Genomic DNA, 23,199 nt, shown 5'->3' with positions numbered 1-23,199 from the left:
TTCGGTACTGCCTCTTGTTCTTTTTTTTGTGGTGATTTTTTCCACCTTGTCATTTTGTCCAGATAAGAGGATATGAAGGATCAAATAAAATACTAGAAGGGTGGCAAAGACCCCAGAAAAATGTGCTATAACCATACCAGAAGAGACCCCAAATTGTGGGGCTGAGAAAGGGGATAAAAAGAGGTTCAGGGAAAAAAAAAGAAAAAGAAAAAGAAAAAAATTAAAAAAAATAAGAAAGAAAATATATAAAAAAGAAAGAAAAAATATATATATTGGATAAACTAGTCAAAAAATGTCAAAAAAGAAAAGGGTAAAAGTTTTTAAAAAATTAGAAGAAAAAAAAGAAAGAAAAAAATTGAAAAAAAATTGAATTAACCACAAGACTAAAGAATCATTGGGAGAAAGCCATGAGTTCCGTTCTTTTTTTTCTCCTCCTCTGGAATTCCACTGCTGTCCTAGGTATTGAACCTGCTTTCCTTGATAGATGAACTTCGTCCTGGCTGGATATTTTGTTGATCTTCTGGGGGAGGGGCCTGTTGTGACTCTCAAATGTGTTTGCCCGAGGCAGAATTGCACTGCCCTTACCGGGGGCTGGTCCAAGTAATCCGCTTGGGTTCGCTTTTGGGAGCTTTTGTTCCCTGAATGCTTTCTGTAGAGTTCTGGAGGATGGGAATGAAAATGTCCTGGAGGAGCCGAGAGCCCGGGGCCCCACTCCTCAGTGCGCCCCCAGAGAACAGCACCCAATCACTCCCGTATCCCCAGCCTCCAGCCGCGATCTGAGCTCACCGAGCCTGCGACCGGTTCAAGGTAACCCTGAGCTGAGAGTTCAGTCCTCAGCTCTGTCTCTGTAGCCGGCTTCTCCGTTCTAATACCTGTGAGCTCTGAGACACTCAGACACCCCCAATCCTTCTGTGACCCTACGGGACCTGGGGCCATGCTGATCCCGCGTGGGCTTCACCCCGGTTTAGCCTCTGGAGCAATGTCCCTCAGTGGAACAGACCTTTAAAAGTCCTGATTTTGTGCTCCATTGCTCCACCACTTGCCAGTAGCCTGCCCCTCCCCCCGGGGTTTATCTTCCTGTCGTTTTGGATTCACTTCTCCGCCAGTCCTACCTTTCCGAAAGTGGTTGATTTTCTGTTTCTAGAATTGCTGTTCTTCTTCTCTTTGATCTCCCGTTGGATTTGTAGGTGTTTGCAATGTTTAGATAAGATATTGAGCTGATCTTCTGCTACCAGATGTAGTCTCAGCCTGCTACTTCTCCGCCATCTTGACTCCTCCCCTACCTTCTGTTTTCATGCTCCCTTGGCTCTGGAAGTTTTTCATACTTTCTTATTATTGCTACTGTTTTTTAAAAAATTTAATGAACAGATTTGTTCATTGTACTTGTGCCTTCAGGCTTTCTTTTTAAATCAATGATATAATTTTTTAAAAAAATCTTCCAAAATGACTCAGATTCTCCAGAGAGCCTCTTGTAGGGTAAGAACTAAGCCAATGTGCAGAAGGTTTTCCTGAAGTGGGACTGGAAGCCAAGGAACAAGGTATAAAGTAACTAATGCAGGGCCATAGCTCCTCTCAAGGACCAGCCTTGTATAGTCACAACTAGCCTGACTAGTCTCTCTTCAGCTAGTGTTTGGGACCCCACTCATATACTGCCTCCCAGTATTCCTTTTTCTTGTGTCTCTTGTTTCCCATAACTGTAAGATGTGGGAATAACAATAACAAAGCCTCTATCATGTTGATTAAGTAGCTAAGTGTATTTATGAAAATGTCAAAAATTTATACATTGAACCCAAGGATTTGTTTCACTTATTTCACAAAAGAATAACCTGAATAAAAAACATATTTAGGCCATTCTGAACTGTGGGAAAGCAAAGGGCATTAGGCATATCCTTGGGGGTGCTTATGGTCTCTGAGTCATTTCACATTCTGATATTTGAGTTTCTCCTTAGAACCAGGTCCTTTGCAAGTGAGGGAAGACCCTTCAATTGGTGGCCTATCTGGTTTATAATTTTTGTCTTGTCCATTGTCTGTTGGGTTTCATACACAATCCAGAGCAACTCATGAGACTTGATTGGCTTCTGTTTGCAGGGTGGCTTCCAGGACCAGGTTCTTTGAAACAGCTTCCCGAAAAACAGGAAGGTAAGACACATAGAAGACAGAAGAGAAATCAAGTTACTTTTTACTAAATGGATCATGAGCATCATAGTTGCTCTTACATTCTATTTTTCTGTTTCTCTGCAGCTCCATCACTGTCTCTCGTCCCTTTCTCTCCCCTAGTTCTGTCTCTCTGTCTTCTAGTCTCTCCCTATACATCTGTTTTTGTCTCTGTACATATGTTTCTCTGTGTTTGTTTTTCTGTCTGTCTCTCTCATGCTGTTTCTTTCTCTGTGTCTTTGTCATTCTCAGTCTCTTTCTGTCTCTCTTTGTGTTTTTGTACTTATATCTCTGTTTCTGTCTTTGTCTCTCTGTCTCCCTATTTGTTTGTTTTACTCTTTTTCTGTATCTCTCCCTTCTGTCTCTCCTTCTTTGCCTGCTTCTGTATCTGTTGTATCTTTCAGTCTCTATGTTTTTCTCTCTCTTCCTCTCTTCTGCTTATCTCTCTCTCTCTCTCTCTCTCACACACACACATACACAGTACTCACATGCTAAGTAAAATTGCACAAAAACATGACATTCAATGTAGGTCTTATTTTTTTGTTCATTTACTTATTTAGACTCTATTATATTCTAAAAGGGCAGCTAATGGAAATATATAGAATGTAACACTCTAACATGAACAGTCTTAGAATAAGCATAGGTAAACATTAGGTGGTGTGATATAAATGACCTGGAAACAATTAAGGGAACAAAAATGCAAACAGGTTCTTGCTTTCTACTCTAGACCCACTAAAGCAGAATCTCCAAGAGTGGGACCTGAGAATCTATTTTTTTGTTTTATTTCCTTCTTTTCTACCTTCCTTCCAGCTAGTTTGTTTTTAAAACTTCTAAAGTATTGGTACAAATTGTCCAAAGCCTGGCATTTGGGACCCTTTAGACAAAAATGCCTAAAGAAATAGTTGCTTAGCTTTTAGGGACCCTTTTGTGAGTTTGTTCCATGTTGCTTTTTAGAGAGTTTGAAATTGTGCTTCCTGGTGGGTTATAAGAGTATAAATCTTCTAGGTGGTCAGTTAAAATAACAATGTGCCTTTACCAGCAGTGGGGCTAGGGTAACTTTAACATCATCTAGTCAAACTGTGAGACCTAACTCACCAAGACATGATACCACACAGCAAGTCACCCTGGTTGTGCTTGGCAGTCAGCCATTAACTCAGGTCCAATTTTCCTTTGAAAATAATTTGCTATTTATTCTACCATAACAGATAAAAATGAGGTCAAGCTCCCAGATTTCTCTGACCAATACAGTAAAGTGTGTGCCAAAGATGATTTTAAATCAGGCTTAGTCAAATATACCTTTTGAGAAAAAAAAGAGAGAGAGAGAGAGAGAGATGGAGGCAGTCTTTAATACTCTTAATATAGTACCCACCAGTGAGCAGAACCACTTCCTATTTCCTGGTGATCCTTCCTCCCTCCCTAGAATAAGTCATACGAGTAATAGGTTCCAAGGAAATGGAATGAAGTAAACTAGAATTAACAGAGTGAACTGGATATATATATAAGGCTCTTTTAGAGGAAATGGTATCTAAGTTGGGACTTAAAAATGAGTAGAAATACACCAAAAATATGAGGAATTCATCTGAAGCCTTGGATAGGGAACCAGCATGTTGAGAGAGAATATGTAAGTGACATGAACAAAGTCCAATAGAATCTTTAAGGCAGACCAACTTCTTTTTTTTTCTTTTTAAGTTAAATTTTATTTTTTTTAGTGTTCCAAGTTTCATTGTTTGTACAGTACACCCAGGGCTCCATGCAATACATGCCCTCTTTAATACCCACCACCAGGCTCACCCATCCCCCCACACCCTTCCTTCCAAAACCTTCAGTTTGTTTTTAAGTATTCACAGTCTCTCATGGTTTGTCTCCCCCTCCGATTTCCCCCAATTCACTTTTCCTTTCCTTCTCCTAATGTCCTCCATGTTATTCCTTATGCTCCACAAGTAAGTGAAACATACGATAATTGACTTTCTCTGCTTGACTTATTTCACTCAGCATAATTTTCTCCAGTCCCATCCATGTTGATATGAAAGTTGGATATTCATTCTTTCTGATGGAGGTGTAATACTCCAGTGTATATATGAACCATATCTTCTTTATCCATTCATCTATTGAAGGGCATCTTGGCTCTTTCCACAATTTGGTGATTGTGGTCATTGCTGCTGTGAGCATTGGGGTACAGTTGGCCCTTCTTTTCACTGCATCTGTATCTTTGGGGTCAATAACCAGTAGTGCAATTGCAGGGTCATAGGGTAGCTCTATTTTTAATTTTTTTTTAGGAATTTCCACACTGTTTTCCAAAGTGGCTGCACCGACCTGCATTCCCAACAACAGTGTAAGGGGGTTCCCCTTTTTCCACATCCTCTCCAATACTTGTTGGTTACTGTCTTATTAAATTTGGCCATTCTAACTAGTGTAAGGTGGTATCTCAATGTGGTTTTGATTTGAATCTCCCTGATGGCTAATGATGATGAACATTTTTTCATGTGTCTGTTATCCATTTGTATGTCTTTGGAGAAGTGTCTGTTCATGTCTTCTGACCGTTTTTTGATGTGATTATCTGTTTTTTGAGTGTTGAGTTTGAGGAGTTCTTTATATCTTGGATATCAGCCCTTTATCTGTAGTGTCATTTGCAAATATCTTCTCCCATTCTGTGGGTTTACTCTTTGTTTTGTTGACTGTTTCCTTTGCTGTGCAGAAGCTTATGATCTTGATGAAGTTCAAAAAGTTCATTTTTGCTTTTGTTTCCTTTGCTTTTGGTGACATGTCTTGAAAGAAGGTGTTGTGGCTGATGTCAAAGAGGTTACTGCTTATGTTCTCTTCTAGGATTTTAATAAATTCCTCAGGCCAACTTCTAATAGGTAAACTATAGCCAAATTGATGTTGAGAGTGTGGAAAAATTGGTAAATGCTGTCTGAGCTTTGTCACCTACTGCTCAGGGAATTCTTGGACCAACTCATAAAATAAGGGGGCTAATGCCAAACCAGGCACTGCAGGCTAGAGTACCACTCTACTTATATTCTATTTAGGCCTCTGGAACCTAAATTTAATCCTGTTCCTTAACCCCATATTCCATCTTGGCAGAAGCGTGGACAAGAGTGAAGTGGATACACCTGTCCTCCAGTGTGTCATGAGCCATAAAGCCATACAGGTTTCTCCCATTTGTATCCACATAGGAAAAAAAAACACCTCTTCTGTCTATGGTCCCACCTTGTAACCACCACTTACACCAGTACATCTACATGCTGGACACCGGTCAAGATCCTCAGATTATCCATATCAGTACCATTTACAGACATTGTTTGCAAGCTCTTCTCTCATCTCTGATGAAAATAATGATGTTCAAATTTTGATTGTACCTTTATGCTTCCCATTTGTCCCTGACTGTGACCTGACATTTGAATCATGTCACTTCCTCATTCATCTCTCATCATCAACCAATAAAAAACTTAAAACCTATATGAAAATGAGAAGTGGTCCATCAAGAAGAGAAGGAAGGAGAAGATGGTTCAGCAATGCAGAACAGGTTATGCAAGAGAGGTTCAGTAAGTGATTAGTGTTGTACTTTGGCTACAGTGTGGGGGTGAAAAGAGGGAAGCTTACCTGGAGGTGAGGCCAGAAAGATAGACTTGGGCCAGATTGTAAAGAACTTACATGACATACTAAGGTAAGGAATTTGGTCTTTATACTATAATCCTTAGGGTATCACGGGACTTGTAAGCATTACAATGCATATTCAGAGATGACTGCATTGTAAAAAGCAAAACAAGACAAAACAAAACAAAAACAAAAACAAAAAACCTCATTCTTTTAATAATGGGAAATATAGATGGGAGAGCAAACACTGGAGACAGAGATCAATTAGGAGACTAATCATCATCACAACAGTTGATGAGGCCCTAACCTATGGCATTGCCAGTGAAATGGAAAAGGACAGATGTGAGATAGACAGATGTGAGACCTGTGACTTTTCAAACATAGAGCATTGGTTGGTCTCCCCTTCCATTTTCCCCCAACTCACTTCTCCTCTCCAACTCCCAATGTCCTCATGTGTTATTCCTCATGCTCCACAAGTAAGTGAAACCATGTGATAATTGACTCTGTGGTGGTGGGTATTAAGGAAGGCAGGTTTATGCACCACACCCAGTGAATTGAATCTTGGAACAACATTGAATCTTGGAGCACTGAAAAAAAATTAAATTAAATAAAAAAAAAGAAATGTATCCTAAGAAAATTATCATATATGTAAATTAACATGTAAGTGCATGAAGGTTAACTATAAGGTTATTCATTGCTATACTGCTTAGAATATATAAAAAAAGAAGTAATTCAAATGGCCAATGAGAGTTGCTTTAAATAAATTATGGTACATACCCCCCCCCCCCGACACACACGCAAAATAGAGCATTTGATGGGCAACTGGATGGCTCAGTCAGTTAAGCATCTGCCTTTGGCTCAGCTCATGACACCAGGGTCCCAGAATTGAGCCTCACATTGGGCTCCCTGCTAAGGAGGGACTCTGCATCTCCCTCTCCCTCTGCCTGTACCACTTGTGCTCTTGATCTCTCTCTCTCTCTCTCTCCCAAATAAATCAATAATATCTGAAAAAAAAAAAAACATGGAGCATTGGAGAAGGATTAAGAGGGAAAAAAGTCTAACTTGGAAAATTAAGTGGATGGTAATAATAATTAATAATCAAAGAACAGGTTTTGTGGGTAAGTTGCTCTCCTCAATTCTGGACACAGTGTTTTTGAAGACCCTGTGAGATATCCAGACAGAAATGCCCAGTACAGGTTGAGAGAAAAATGATAGAGGAGTAGGAGGACCCTTGGCTTGCCTCATCCAATGAACATACTAGATAACTAACAATCATCCTAAATATCCCAGAAATAGACATAAAGACTGTCAGAAAAACTCCTCAAGTAAAAGGAGAGAAGAGGCCACACTGAAGAAGGTAGGAAGGGGAGAGAGGAGGCTTAGGGGAGAAAGGGATCCCAGGTGCTGTGGAGGGGAGGGCATTGTAGTCATAGACAAAGGCAAGAGAGAGACCAGCACACAGAGGAACGCACAAAAAGAACATTTCCCTGAAGTAATTGGCTTGAAAAATGAGAGTGGTTGATTTTCCTGAATTCTTTCACCCAGAGGGGCTTAAAACCTGGAGTTTTAAAGGAGAATGGGTTTGGCTGAGCTAGAGGCCTGGAGGCACTGTGCTCCTCCTGGAAAAAAGGCAGGCAAACAACCCAGGGAAGACAGCATGGAAAAAGTGATCTGAAGAACACCTGCAGAACACAGAGGGGAGACTGTTCACTTTTCTCAGAGTACATCTCTGAGAGACAGTATTCAGAGAGATACCTCCAGGAACAGAGGAATTAGCTGGTGCCATTTCACTCCCCACCCCTCAGCATAAGCACAAAGCACCTGCAGGAAGCACAACAAACAAAGCCTAAAACCAGGAGAAAGAAGGAAATAATAAAGACTAAAGCAAAAATAAATGAAATAGAAGCTTAAAAAAAAAGATCAATGAAAGTGAGAGCTATTTATTTGAAAAAAGTAAATAAAGTTGATACACCTCTAGCCATACTTGACCAAAAAAAGAAAAGAGAAAGGACCCAAATAAATAAAATCACAAATGAGAAAGGAGAAATAACCAAAAACATGGAAATACAAGCAATTAGAATATTGTGAAAAACCATATGCCATCAAAGTGGACAACCTGGAAGAAACTGATATATTCCTGAATAGATACATTTATATTCCCAACATATGAATGACCAAAAGTGAAACAGGAAGAAATAGAATGCTTCAGCAAACTGATAACCAGCAAAGAAATTGAATCAGCAATCAAAAGTCTCCCAACAAATAAAAGTCCAGGGCCAGATGGCTTCCCAGGGGAATTCTACCAAGCATTTAAAGAACAGTTAATACCTATTCCAAAAAATAGAAATGGAAGAAAAACTTCTAAATTCATTCTCTGAGGCCAGCATTACCCTGATACCAGAACCAGATAAAGACTCCATTAAACAAGAGAACAAGAGGCCAACATCCCTGATGAATATGGTTGCAAAAATTCTCAATAAAATACTAGCAAACCAAATCCAACAGTACATTAAAAGAATCATTCACCAGGATCTACTGGGATGTATTCCTGGGCTGCAAGCATGGCTCACTATTCAACAATCAATCCACGTGATATGCCACATTAACAAAAGAAAGGAAAAGAACCATATGATCCTTTCAATAGATGCATGGAAATAAATGTGACAATGTGCAACATCCACTCATGATAAAAGCCCTCAACAAAGTAGGGTTAGAGGGACCCTCTAACATACCTCAATGTAATAAAGGCCATATATGAAAAACCCATTGCTAATATCATCCCTATGGGGAAAAACCGAGCTTTGCCTCTATGGTCAGGAACAAGACAAGGCATGTCCGCTCTCACCACTGTTATTTAACATAGCACTGGAAGGCCCAGCCACAGGAAGCATACAGCAAAAAGAAATAAAAGGCATCCAGGTCACCAGGAAGAAGTGAAACTTTCACTATTTGCAGATGACATGACACTCGATATAGAAAACTCAAAAGGCTCCACCCCAAAGTTGCTAGAACTCATACAGGAATTCAGCACAGTGGCGGGATATAAATTCAATGCACAGAAGTCAGTTGCACTTCTATACACTAGCAATGAGGCAGAAGAAAGAGAAGTCAAGGAATCGATTCCATTTACAGTTGCACCAAAACCTGTAAGATACCCAGAAAGAAACCTAACCAAAGAGGTAAAAGATCTGTACTCTGAAAACTACAAAACACTGATGAAAGAAACTGAAGACAACACAAAGAAATGGACAAAGATCCTACGCTCATGGATTGGAAGAAAAAGTACTGTGAAAAAATCTATACTGCCCAAAGCAATCTACATGTTTAATGCAATCCCTATCAAAATAACAACAGCATTTTTCACAGAGCTAGAATAAACAATCCTAAAATTTGTGTGGAACCACAAAAGACCCCAAATAGCCAAAGTAACCTTGAAAAAGAAAAGCCAAGCTGGTAGCACCACAATTCTGGACTTCAAGTTATAGTACAAATCTGTAGTGACTAAAATGATATGGTACTGGCACCAAAATAGACACATAGATCAATGGAACAGAATAGAAATCCCAGAAATGAATCACAACTATATGGTCAATTAATCTTCGATAAAGCAGGAAAGAATATTATTTGGTGTGAAAAAGACAGTCTCCTCAACAACTGGTGTTGGGAGAAGTGGAGAGCAACATGCAAAAGGGCGAAAGCGGATGACTTTCTTACACCATACACAAAAATACATTCAAAATGGATGAAAGACCTTAATGACCTAATACGGCAAAGCATTAAGACTCTAGAGGAGAACACAAGCAGTAACCCCTTTGACATTGGCCATAGCAACTTCTTACTAGATATGTCTCCTGAGGCAAGGGAAACAAAAGCAAAAATAATTTGGGGATTTCATCAAGATAAAAACCTTCTGCGCAGTATAGGAGACAATCAACAAAACCGAAAGGCAACCCACAGAATGGGAGAAGATATTAGCAAATGACATATCCTATTAAGGGTTAGTATCCAATGTATATAAAGAACTTATAGAGCTCAACAACCCCCAAACAAATAATCCAGTTAAAAAATGGGCAGAAGACATTAATCATCATTTTTCCAAAGAAGACATCCAGATGGCCAACAGGCACATGAAAAGATGCTCAACATCACTCATCAAGGAAATGGAAATCAAAACTACAATGAGATACCATCTCACATATGTCAGAATGGCTAAAATCAACAACACAAGAAACAGCAGTTGTTGGTGAAGATGTGGAGAAAGGGGAACCCTCTTGCACTGTTGGTGGGAATGCAAACTGGTTCAGACATGCTGGAGAACAGTATGGAGGTTGCTATTAAAAAGGTAAAAATAGAACTTCACTATCATCCAGCAATTGCAGTGCTAGGTATTTACTGTAACAATACAAGAATACTAATTCAAAGGGATTCCTGCACCTTGATGTTTATAGGCAACATTATCTACAATAGCCAAAATATGGAAACAGCCCATTTCTGACTGATGAATGGATAAAGAAGAGGTGATATATACATATTATAAACACACACACACACACACACACACACACACACACACACACACAGAGGCATATTACTCAGCTACAAAAAATAATGAAATCTTGCCATTTGCAACTACTTGTATGGAGGTAAAGAGTATTATGCTAAGGGAAATACATTAGAGGAAGAGAAATTCTGTATAATTTCACTCAAATGGAATTTATGAAGCAAAACAAATGAGCAAAGAGGAAAAAAATGGAGAGAGACAGAAACCAAGAAACAGACTCTTAATCATACAGAACAACATGTTTACCAGAAGAGAGGGGGGTGGAGATAGGTTAAATATGTGGTGGGCATAAGAAGGGCACTTGTGAGGAACACAGGTTATGGCAGAAGTGTCGAATTACTGTGTTGTACACCTGAAGCTATTATTACACTGTATGTTAACTCACTGGAATTTAAATGGAACTTAAATAAAAAGGGAAATGTCCACTGGGTATCTGCAACTTAAAATAGTAGTTGTGGTTGAACCACAGAGATTTAAGTGTAGAACTGTTGATTACAGCCACTGTGCAACTTCATGGGGCATTTACATTTACCACAATATGAATAGTGGCCCCTTGGTGGGTTCCCAGCATTTAGAGGTGATTTAAACCATGAATGGGAATAAGATTACTCAAGAAGTAAGTATAAATAGACTTGGGGAAGAAGTGAAAAACAAAGCCACGGAAATAGCCCAGGGCCCAGCTCTTTTCTGTGATGTTCTGGCAACAGTATATAGGGCTTCATTCTTTAGGATTGTCTCTTCTCTCCAGCTCTTCCCAGACAAAGCTAATTTAGTACTGATATAAGCCCACCAAGAGGCTGGGGAAAGCTGGTTTGATCTTCAAGGCAAAGTATGATTTATGTTTTGCATGGCATTTGCCCTTCCAACTTGCCCTTGTACCTATGAGAGATAACCACAGAATATAGTCTTTGAGCCAGTTTCTCTGGGCTCTACTAGCCTCCCATAGTCTAACACTCAAAGGATTGTTCTGACATCTGAGGGATTTCTTTGTATCTCGGTTACTGGGCTTTCTAAATCTGCCAGAGAGATAGCCCAACTTATAAGCGTAGATCTAGATGTTCTGAAACATTTGGATAGAATCACTTCCTATTTTTCAAATGGACTCTGGCACTGGCCTGGAAGGGTCACCCATACCCTTGCTTCACCTTTCCAGTTCTGATTTCTAGAGTCTTAGTGAAATGTTTTTCCTCCTTTACCCACAGTTCTCAAGGCCGAGTTCCTGGAGATGAGAGTTGAGGCCTCCGGTATGTAGTCTCCACTCCTGATTACAGAACCTTGTAATATGTAAGCCTTCTTTGTGGGATCTGAGCTTTCGAGAACTAAAATGTCTTCTGGGTCCAGAGGGTAGGAACACGCTCCATGTCTCAGTTCATTAACCTATAATTATGTGACCATTAAACTTACTGCCTTCCATTCTGAGGTTCTCTGTGTTTTTAAGTCTCTCCTCTTTTCTTTCTTTCTCCCCCAACCAAATTACAGTGTAGTTTTACAAGTTGCCTTTGGATAAAATTCATTAGGAATCCTAAACTGTGACATTTGTGGCAAGTACATTTCGTTCTCTTAACCCCAATTTCCTAATCTGTAAAACTAAAAGTTTGGAACCCTGTGACTCTGACATCTTTTGGGTTTATAAGAAAATCAGTAACCTCTCTTTTGGTATCATAGCAGGTACCATGAGTCCACATCATGGAATCAGACCAAATCACTATTTAAGTTTTATCCCCCAAACCTGTATCCTTAGTCCTTTATGATTGTTTGATGAAACTTAATGACCGTAACGAAATTTCACTTCCATTATTTGATTTGATCCATATCAAATGTCAGAATAAGGAGGATAATATGTATTTTAACTTAGCAAATAAAGGAACTGAGGTTCAGAGGGGATAAATTAACTTCCTAAGGTCACAGGAGCTACAGAGATCATAGAAGTTTTTTTCTCCACTTAGGAGTTCTAATTGTTTGACTGTCAGATTGCTGGCATGACATGAACCAATATACATATAAATGAGATCTGGGTATCTGGAGAAGAGCTTTCCATTTGTTCCCTAGCCTTCCTTTACTTCCTATCACTTACAGTCCTCAGAGGTACATGGGTCAATAAGCATTTCCTTATTATCCCTCGTGGAAGTGAAATCCCAGAAAATAAATCTGGAGTCAGTATAGGACCATAAAGGCAGTGGCTATGTTATGGGTGGGTAGTCAAACATATCAGCCTTCATCTTCTGTAGACTTTTGGGGGATTAGAATTGAGGTCAAATGCACACAGTTTCCAGCCCTGATTATAGCAACATCTTAGGCCCGTTTCATGGGATCTGAGGTTTTTTTCTGGTGGGGGGGGGAATCTGAGTTTTAAGGGTCTTTTCCTAGCCAGCCTCTGTTGCTCAGAAGATTAGCTAGCAATTATATAATTAGCTACCTAACAAGACAGGCCTCATTTCTCAGTGGGTTAAGTACTTGACAAGTCCTAGCCAATTACTTACTCTCTTCTTTCCTTTTCAGGTTTTACAATCCTTGGCCTCAGAGGACCCTTCACAGGTTCTGGAAGGGTCTTCTTCAAACTCTTCTGTGCTGAGTCATTTTGTGCTGAAGAGAGCACCTCCTTCCTGGCCCTGCAACTTCAGGCTCTAGGATGCTATAAAATAAGGGGCACATATCTTAGACACAGATTTATTTCTCTTATGTATTCTCTCTTTGTTCCCTCAGAAGGTCTATGTTGAGCTCCTGTGTGATTGTGAATGGCTGACGTCCCTCAAGCCAGACTGCAGAAACCAAGCTATCTACTAACCTGAGTCGAAGAAAGGAGCTTAGTTTTCAACTCTTCTCTGAATTTCCTGTCTCCTCAAAAGAGCATCAAACTCTGAAATATTGGGACTAAAGACTGATCTCAGAGGTCTTACCCTGAATTAAAAGCTACTTGAGTTGGGGCCATTGCTTGCCTTGGAAGTAGAAGTGTAGGAATGTTTGTCAAATATCGGTGAATCTTAACATGTCTCTTACAGAGGATAATGACCCTGGCACCAGATTGGAGCTCTGGCACTGCAGTATATTGCCAAGAACCTGTCTACTCCTTTTGGGTCAGGCAGCATGTGTGATACCAACCACAACTTCTTCATGTGAACTCAGGATAGTGGCCTTTCTGTTTTTGCATACAACCACTTAGGACAAATTTGCAAAGAATGTTTTGTATGTTGAAGCCTAGGTCTGTTTGGATTATTTTTCTTCCCATTTTTTCCCAACAACTTAATTTCTAAGAAATCAAGAAAGAAACAAAAGCTAAAAACAGTTCTTTTAAAAAGACAGACTATATTTGTCCTGCAGAAGTTCCATTTTTGGGTCAAATACTGGGAAAAATAGTTAAGATGGATTGAGGCCAGGCAGCTGGCATATTGCTTCGTATTTGCCTTCTGCAGATAAGCTCTTTTATCTCCTCCAAGAAGCAACCCCTGGCCCAGTGTCAGTGGATTCAGAAACTCCATGAAGCTTCTGAAATGATATGCAGAATTCCATGACAATGTGCGTTTTCTGGGGAGATGGTCCAGAACATTCTACTGAATTTCAGATGGGCCTGAGATCCAATAAAGGTTAAGAAACACAGCACTTGAGGTAAAAGACTCTTTACAATCCATAAAGTATTTGATTGGAAGGGCCTTCCAAAATTTAGTCCAAGTGTCTAGTTTACTATTGAAGAAACTGGGGCAGAGAAAATTATCAGCCATGCCTAAACAAGTCCTTAGGTCCCTGGGCTCCTGTACAAGTTTCTTTCCATTATATACAACACTTGTCTAATGAGGAGCTTATGATTGGTGGCTTTAGTGGTCATCATTTTGAGTGTTTTTGGCTTTTACCCTCTATCTTGAGCCTCCCATATTTGTTATCAAGTGGAAAACTTTCAGACATAAGCTCCTGGTGTTCCATTTGCCATTTCAGTCATTGGAAAGGAACTCAAACACAACTGGTGCAGTGGCTCAGAAATCTGGGTAGATATTTCTGATTCTTGTTTATTGATGGGAAGCTGCTGGGGAAAGTGTCACTGCATATGTTCCCATGTTCTCTGGGCCATAATCTGTCTTTAGATTCTGTGAAATTATAATATGGCCAAGTATGAGAAAAAGAGCTTTCCTACTTGGACCCTTCTAGCAAGACCCTGACTGTGGAACTGAGAGAGAAGCATAGAGATGGGTGGAGGGAGGAGAAGGAGAGAAGAAAGGAATGGGAGACGGAGAAAGGGGAAGAGAGAGAATACACACATGCCCAAACCAACTCTGAGATGCCTTTGAAGCAGTGTTACTAAAAATGATAGCTACTTTTAAGACTGAACTCAGTATCACCCATTGGTAAATTAGTAATATGTAGTCCTTTGTGGAAGTAATTGAGTGGAAACTTGAAGCTGTTCCCAATAAAGACATGCCCAGGTGGCCATGTAAAGCTCTCAGCTCTACCCGGTGTCAAAGTCCAAGTTAATAAGAACCAGGAGCAAAAAAAAAAAAAAAGAAACCCAGGAGCAAGAGAGCCAAGTGTTCACCATTCTACCTGAGGCTCACCTCCAAAGGAAGTTGCTGTGAGACTACTGGCCTCACACAGGAAGTGCTTGTTGATCCCTGTTGTCAGAGTTGTGGCCCCTCTGCTTGCTCTATCCCATTAGATAACTAATTAAAGCAAGTAAGTGTGTAGATTTTGGCCACAGAAGCAGTGGCCAATGGGGTTTCAGTACATTTGAAGATGGTAGAGACATCATTTCACTCTTGTTTCCTTGTGGAGGGGGGAGATACCATAATCACCACTACAAATATTAAATATTATTGAGAATCAGAGAAAGCCACTGCAGTCCCAGTTGAATAGATGTCCCAGAAATGTGACCATGAGATTACTGTGTATTTCCTGGGATATAGATCAAGAGCCTGGCCTAGAAAGTTGGGACCACCAGGCTGGCTGGAGACCAGGAAGCAGTGGCTGGATAGCTCTGCCCCTTCCCTGGGTTATACCCAAAGAATGCCCAGAAATGAACCTCAGTACCTCCCGCTTTTGCTCTCTAATTTAAAGAGAAAATCTGTGGTGAGGCACATTGTTACGGAAATGAGACTGACCTGGCCCAGGCTTGGATGAATAGTCACTCAAAAGAGGCTATGGGAATGGGATGATAACTGAAGAGTGACAAGTATAGGAAATTATCTGCATAAGTTGGCCAGCAGGTTAGAGAAACTGGCAATGGATGAACCATAAACCTTGAACTGACAATGATAACATTTATTAAGCACCTACTAAATTCTATGTGCTTCATATACATAATCTCCTTTGTCCTTACAACAATGATGCAGGTAGATGCTATTCCCTCAGATTACAGATAAAAGAATTCTCAAGGGCTTACAAAAAGTAAATAACAGGACTGTGACTCAAATCCAAGTCTTTCTGACTCTGTACTCCATGCGGTTTTCTCTTTGCCACACAGAGGCTACATTATTGGAACTGGATGACTCTGACTTTTTCTGCCCAATAAAATATTAAAAAGCAAGCATTTGAAGGGAAGTAGGGCAGGTCTGGTTTACAGGGGAACAAAAACTGGGCTGGAAGAGATTTCCAAGTTGGGCTTTCTCCTCACCTTCTCTATACCCATGTGGTAATGTTTTAAAAATGATCGTTCAATTTTACCTTGTGGAATGAAGGATTTATTTTTAGTTGGTAGTTACTGTCTTTGGCTTAGCTGTTTTTCAAAGAAAAAATGGTATCTGTATGTGTCTATGTACTTTACTATGGTTGTAGCATGTGTATTTTCAGTCCAAGAGTCTGAAGACATCCACACATACAGTTTGAGAAGGAAAAAAGGTATTGATGCCTCTCTGGTACTTAATGTCTTGGGGTCAAATCTTTACAAGGTTTTCTGTGTTGACCAAAAAAAAAGTTAAGAGATGATTTAGAATAAAAATTATTATTGAAGTTTTTGCTTAAAAAAGGTGGAGAGGTTTTCCAGCCACTCAGCATCCGACTTCAGTAATAAAACAGCATCATATGGAAATACTCTAGTATTTCTAAAATAATTTGTTTTCAAAGGGAAATACTCTTCCCTTTTCTAGAAGTTCCTTGATTATGTAATAAGTAGAATAAAGTAGTAGAGGGAGATGTATCTCTGTGACCAAAAAAAAAAAAAAAAATGCTCTCAAAAGAACAAAGATCAAAGATACTAGTTTTAACATAGCTGCAAGAAAATGGCCTTGACACACTACAAGCCCAAAAAGCTTCCAGAGCATTTAAAAATTGCAGAAAGAGGGGCACCTGGGTGGCTCAGAGGGTTAAGCCTCTGCCTTCGGCTCAGGTCATGATCCCAGCGTCCTGGGATCGGGCCCCTTGTTGAGCTCTCCACTCAGTGGGGAGCCTGCTTCCCCCCCCCCCCCTCTGCCTGCCTCTCTGCCTACTTGTGATCTCTGTCAAGTAAATAAATATTAAAAAAATAAAAATAAATAAAAATTGCAGAAAGAAGCAAGATAGCTTGAAGACATGTTTTGGATGAAGAAAAGCCTTCATTTTCACAGGCAAAAGAAGCACTTAATACCAAGGACATTAATAGATTCTAGAAAGACTTCTTATGGGAAACATCAGACAAAAGAAAGAGATCCTGGGGCCCATTCATGTGACTTTCAATAAAATATGCAGACTCTCCAGCATTGATGGCGTCCATCTGCAGTTTTTTTTTAATTTTATTTAAATTCAAGTTAACATACAGTGTATTATAAGTTCCAGAGGTAGAATTTAGTGATTTATCAGTTGCATATACCCAGCAGTAATTTTTTCATGGAAAAAAATCTTTGAGCTTATTAGACATGATGATGCAGCCACCATGCACTGCTCATGTCACCTTTTACAATCCTAAGGAAACCCAGGCACAGAATCTTTTTATAACTGGGATCCTCAGTGTATAATCTACTTTGCACCAAACCCTTGTCATTTCCTCAGGCCTCACATTGTTGCTACATAATTGTTAATAACCCCATTTTACAGATAAGGAAAGTTGTGGTTCAGGGAGATGAGAAATGACTTTGCTAAAGATCACACAGCTAAGGATTGGTAAAAAAATTCAGGATTGGAAGCTCTAGAAGCTTCACTGTTTCTAATACATCACACTACCCCCTTAGTAGTAAAGGAATCCTGATGGTAAATCGAGAAGTTGCTTAGAAATGAGGCTGGCGGAAACAACATCTACAAGTCTTGCTACTACAAATGTGGTCCATCATCCCCTTCAGCATCATCATAACCTGGGAGCTTGTTAGAAGCAGATTCTTGAGCACCACCACAGACATTTGTAATCAGAACCTTTATTTTAATAAGATATCTATATTTCTATGTACACTAAAAATTTGAGAAGTGCTGATATAAGGCATTTGAAATAAAAAAGCAAGTTGAGGAAGAAGACCTTTGGGTGAGGCAAAGACCAAAAATGGTGGATAAGGCCAATCTGGTTATGTTGAGAGTGTTTACAAAGATTGTGTCCATATCTGACTGCTTCTTAGAGTGCTTTGTACATGGCCCTATGCTTCGATGACATGCAAATGAAGTTTCTCCCCTTCAAAGAACAGTGAAACGAGCCTAGGGAAAAAGACTGAAAATCACTTGATTTTCAAATCTCTGGCCACTGAAGCCAGTGGAAAGACCACATGCAGCAGTGGAAGGAACTCCTTTCAGAAGCCTTGGGGGTTCCAGATTTGCTTCTGTCACTAACTCTCTTTATTCTCAGCAAGTACCTCCCTCTCCGTAGGTCTCAAATTGTACATCATTAGTTTTTGATGTAGAGTTTAATGGTTCATCGGTTGCATGTAACACCCAGTGTTCATCACATCATGTGCCCTCCTTAATGCCCATTGCCTACCTACCCCATCCTCCCACCACCTCCCCTCTAGCAATCCTCAGTTTGTTTCCAATATTTAAGAGTCTCTCATGGTTTGTCTCCCTCTCTGGTTTCATCTTATTTTATTTTCCCTCCCCTCTCCTGAGATCCTCTGCACTATTCTTTATATTCCACATGTGAGTGTCTTTAAACAGGATAGTCTCAAAGTTCCTTTTAAGTTTTGACATTCTGCTATTCTCCACTGTGGGTTTTGCTACAGATTACATTTAATTAAAACATGGACAAATCTATAGGTTTTTGTCTGGCCCTAATTTGGCATCCTCAGTTCACATAAGAAGGGATATTCTGGAGGAAACCTCAGTCACGACAAAGCAAAACATTAATGGAAACTCCAAGGAAGTGGGGAGGGCATGACTCTAGTTAACCAGCTTGAAATTAGCTAGAAAATTTTTTAATTTGAAAACTTTGAAATTTGAGAACCAATTGCTTCAAACCACATACTTAGGATTCAAATCTTATATCCTAAATGGGCTTATTTTCTGTGATTTAATAAAGTACACTGCTCTGACTTGGGCTTTTAGGCGATAGTTTATTTGGGGTAGGAGGGGACATATAAAAAGGGGAGGAATTCTACTTATCTCCCATCTGCCACTCATCTCTACAAATGATTCTGATGTCTATTAACTGAAAACAACTGGTTATAATATAACCTCTTAATATGGGAACAGACCCAGAGAGGAGAAGGGACATGTCTAAGGCCACATACCGGAGACAATGTCAAGAAACAAGTGATCAAAGTTCAACTCTACTTTCTTTGGGTGACTACTTTACCCAAATCATATCTGCTTCCAGCATCAGAGCACACACTGGGGAGGAGTAATAGACCTTCCATCTGGGTATTTTGTCCTTATCACATGTTCACAGTCATTATTTCAGTCAAGCCTCACACAACCATATCACTTAGGTGAGCAGAGATGATGATCCTCATTTTATTGATGCTTAGAGAGGTGACACAAAATGACTAAGGACATGCAAGTAAAAAATAAACTTGGACCTAGGTTTTCTGATTTCATTATACTGCACCGCTTCTCTAAGAGTGGAGAAGCAGCTCTCCAAACCCTCAGCACTTCTGGGAAATTCAACCCTAAGTTTTTTAATTGCTTCAATCCAATTGCTTCAAAAGAGATGGACTTTTGGGGTGCCTGAGTGGCTCAGTGAGTTAAGCCTCTGCCTTCAGCTCAGGTCATGATCTCAGGGTCCTGGGATCAAGCCCCACATTGGGCTCTCTGCTCAGCAGGGAGCCTGCTTCCCTCTCTCTGCCTGCATCTCTACCTACTTGTAATCTCTGTCTGTCAAATAAATAAATAAAATCTTAAAGAAAAAGAGAGAGATGGACTTTTTTTCCCTGTTGGAGTATATCCTGACAGTCTTATAACTTGAAACTACAGAGCCCTATTAGATCCATCATTTTGTACTCATAACAGCCCAAAGTTAGGTAAGACAAGGCATTTTGCACCATTTGACAGATGTACAAATTGAGGCTCAGAGCATTGTATCAGTTCTCTGTTGCTGCTGTAACAGATGACTACAAATTGAGCAGCTTATAACAACATTCATTTATTCTCTCACAGTTTCTGTAGGTCTCAAGTTCAGCATAGTGTGGATGGATTCTCTTCTTAGGGTCTTGCTGAGCTAAAATCAAGATAGCAGCTGGTGCTGTGGTTGTCATTTGGGGCTAAGAATCTTCTTCCAATCTTGCTGGTTATTGGCAGAAATCAGTTCCATGTTATATGACTGAGGTCATCATTTTTTTTGACATGTGCCCCTCACCATATTCAAGCTAACAATAGCAGGTCAAATCTTTCTGCTTCCCCTTTTGCATCTCTCTAACTTCTTTTGCCTCTCCTGTTAAGGACTTACTCTTTTATTGGAGTGATTTCATTGGGCCCACACAGATAATCCAGGATAGTCTTTCCATTTTAAAGTCAGTAGTAACCTTAATGATATTTCAGCATCTCTTTTGCCATATAATTACAGTTCTAAAGATTAGAACATAAAATATTCTTGGGGGTTATAACTTTTCTTTACACTGAAGCAGCTACCTATAGAAGCCCTACCTTTGGGGCATCTGGGTGGCTCAGTGGGTTAAGCCTCTGCCTTCGGCTCAGGTCATGATCCCAGGGTCCTGGGATCAAGCCCCACATCAGGCTCTCTGTTCAGCGGGGAGCCTGCTTCCTCCTCTCTCTCTGCCTGTCTCTCTGCCTACTTGTGATTTGTCTGTCAAATAAGTAAATAAAATCTTAAAAAAAGAAGCCCTACCTTTCACTGTAAAGACACATGATTATCAAGATCTTTATCCTGGGGATGAAAAAAATTAACATTTTCATCCCACTTACATGAGCAGTTGGAAACTCTGATGCTGTTCAACTTCTCCCAACTCTCAAATTCACTCAGACAGAATTGGGCAACACTCCAAAGAAAGTGGTAGCTGGAGTGCAAGGGGGGCTCTCTGGAAGCTGATGGTATTCTTAGATGTCATCTTGATGCTGGTGACCAATTCCTTAATTGGTCTCATTCTATCTAGGACAGGGGGAAGCAGGTTCCCCAAAGGCCCAAGATGAGATATGTACTCCCCATATAACTTGACCAGAGGTGCTAACATTTATATAGCATATACTATATGCCAAATATGTCTTTATGTGATTTTGATTTTGAATTTGTCCTGATATTTCTAAGAGGTAAGTAATGGTGATAACTATATTTCATAGATGAGAAAACTGAGGCACAGAATGATTATGTCATTTGCCCAATTTCTCAGAGCCAGGAAATGTTAAATTCCTCTGTGGCTAATCCTCTGTGGCTTCCATCAGACAGAGAAAAAAAGGAAAGGAGACATTGAAGCCAAATTGATTTAAAAGTCCCTTGCACCTTTGATTCTCTAAGCTTGCCCTCGGAATTCCCTGGAATTCTGGGAACCAAAGTGAACACTGCTGAACTTTCTGAAAGAGTATGTTAAATTTAGACTTCTTGGGTTTTACAGAGCCAATGGACCACAAAGCAAAGGTGTCCAGTCTTTTCTCAGAGGCTGGAAGAAAAGGAGACTGTCAGTCCATGTGAAGGGGGTCAATCCATCTTGACCCCATCTTGACAGGAATTCTCTGTCCACATGTGAGCTGTGTTGAAGTTGTACTGCTTTTTCTGACTCTCTGTGAAGCACATTTCCTGAAGGCCCAAGCCCTCATAATGCCCCCAAAAATGTACCTAAAATTAAGCCTGCAAAAGAGGGCTTTCCTGGTCCTGGAGAACAAAACTAGGCAGTAATCTCTATGCTGGCCCATTCCCAGCCTTTGGCAAGCTTGTGGGTACTGAATTTACACAAGTATTGTCAGACCTAGACTTACTCCTCTGGATTCTGCTTCCTCAGCTACTCCAATCTAGGTCCCATGATGCTACCAACCTATTGTAGTTCCCAGAGCCATTAAGATATGAGATAGGTAGGGTATGAACCACCTCAGTCAAAACTGTTGCTCACATTTTCTCCACCCTTACTATCATCCTGCAGGACTTAGAATTCTGTCTCCCTTATGGGGCTAAGATCTAGAAGGACACAATAAAGACTGATTTTCTCTATTGCTCCTTGTGTCTTCTTTGCTAACCACTGCAGATCAGACCCTGGCCTCTAATACTATGGAATGAATTTGAAACACTATTATCTATATTCATGCCTCACTCACCATGGGCAAGTTATTTCACCCTAATTACTGTGGTTGACCCTTAATAAATGCTCAATTAATAGTAACCAGTCATAGTCATAGAAGTAGTAACCTGAAGTAGTCATAGAAGAAGTGGTGGTGGTGGTGATAATGGTAGCACAGCTGCCTCAGTTGCTATCCAGGAATAAAATCTTCCCTATACCCATTCAAAGCTGGAAGATCATGCTGTGTCATTCAAGATCTCCCCAAATGTTATCTGCCACATGATTCTTAGATTCTTCAATGCAGTGTAACCTGTTTGGTTGGAAACTATTATGTCCTTTGTCCTGGTAACTAGCCATCCTACTACTACCCTATGTTGTTCCCATAACTGGCTCAGTATCCCCCCCATACTTGTTCTCATACAGGAGTTTCATGCCCAAAACAGTCCCAACTCCTTTGCCCTGTGCAGTTGCCAACATCCAGGTCTGGAGGAGTCCTATGAATTGAGGTCTGACAGATGCTTTTTCTTCCTATGACAATTATGCTCCTGGCGATGTAGCTAGGGTATCTGCACATTTTTGAGCACCCCTTAGGATATTTTGGAAAGCAGCTCTCTTTTCCACTCTCCCTCACTTTCTTTTACTCTCCCTCCTACTTTTTTAAATCCTACTGCCATTACAATTGTGCTTATGGTACTTCCTCAAATTCACTCAGTAAAAGGGTAGACAAGTCCTACAGGGGTGATAGAAAGAAGCCCTATCCTGCTACTGGCTATTTCATGCTTAATTGTAAATTAATCCTGGGTTGACTGTCCAGGGTGTATTTATGTCCAGGAAAAGATCACATTATTTTCCCTGTAATAAATAAGACATCACAAAATGTGTTGGGAAATGAGTTTAAAGAGCCAGGATAATCCTGCTGCAACGAAGGCAGAAAAGGGCCCAGCCCTGACCACAAATATATAGGTTATGAGAATCAGATCCAGAGACACTGTACAATCTATGCATCTAGAATTCAGGTCATTGGGAATTGAAACAGGACCCACAATGAAGTTGGCGGGGTCCCCTGACACTAAGGGAAGGAAACAAACATTGTGGAGTATCTATCATGAGCCAAGCATGAAGTGGGAGGGGCCTGAATCCTTGGGTCTTTCCAGGAGATTTGGCATTAGAGTGATAAGTGGGTGCAAAAAAGAAAAAAAAACCAGTACTACCACCTGGTGGGCACATTACACACACTGTATGTACATTATCTCATTTGAGCCTCTCCAATACCTCATTTAGTCCCATTTTACAGAAAAAGACTGAGATTCAGAAAAATTGTTACTTGCTCAAAGTCACATAGAGATTAAATAGTAGAAG

General features: G+C 40.2%; 1 protein-coding gene across 5 annotated transcripts in view; it reads left to right on the top strand.

The window, feature by feature from the left end:
• Window positions 1-16,967, top strand: part of OPHN1 (oligophrenin 1) — a 612,383-nt gene extending 595,416 nt beyond the window's left edge. For 4 of the 5 annotated variants that reach the window (XM_045995231.1, XM_045995230.1, XM_045995228.1 and 1 more), the window contains exons 23-25: window positions 2,089-2,139; window positions 11,512-11,553; window positions 12,809-16,967. In XM_045995231.1, the coding sequence (XP_045851187.1) occupies window positions 2,089-2,139; window positions 11,512-11,545 (85 nt within the window). In that variant the 3' untranslated portion in view covers window positions 11,546-11,553; window positions 12,809-16,967. The remainder of the gene's footprint in view (window positions 1-2,088; window positions 2,140-11,511; window positions 11,554-12,808) is intronic. The other variant, XM_045995233.1, reaches the window with a different exon arrangement.
• The last annotated feature ends 6,232 nt before the right edge of the window (window positions 16,968-23,199 follow it).

Source organism: Meles meles, chromosome X, assembly GCF_922984935.1.
Source record: "Meles meles chromosome X, mMelMel3.1 paternal haplotype, whole genome shotgun sequence".
NCBI classification, from domain to species: Eukaryota; Metazoa; Chordata; class Mammalia; order Carnivora; family Mustelidae; genus Meles; species Meles meles.
This window is presented reverse-complemented; position numbering and strand designations above follow the sequence as displayed.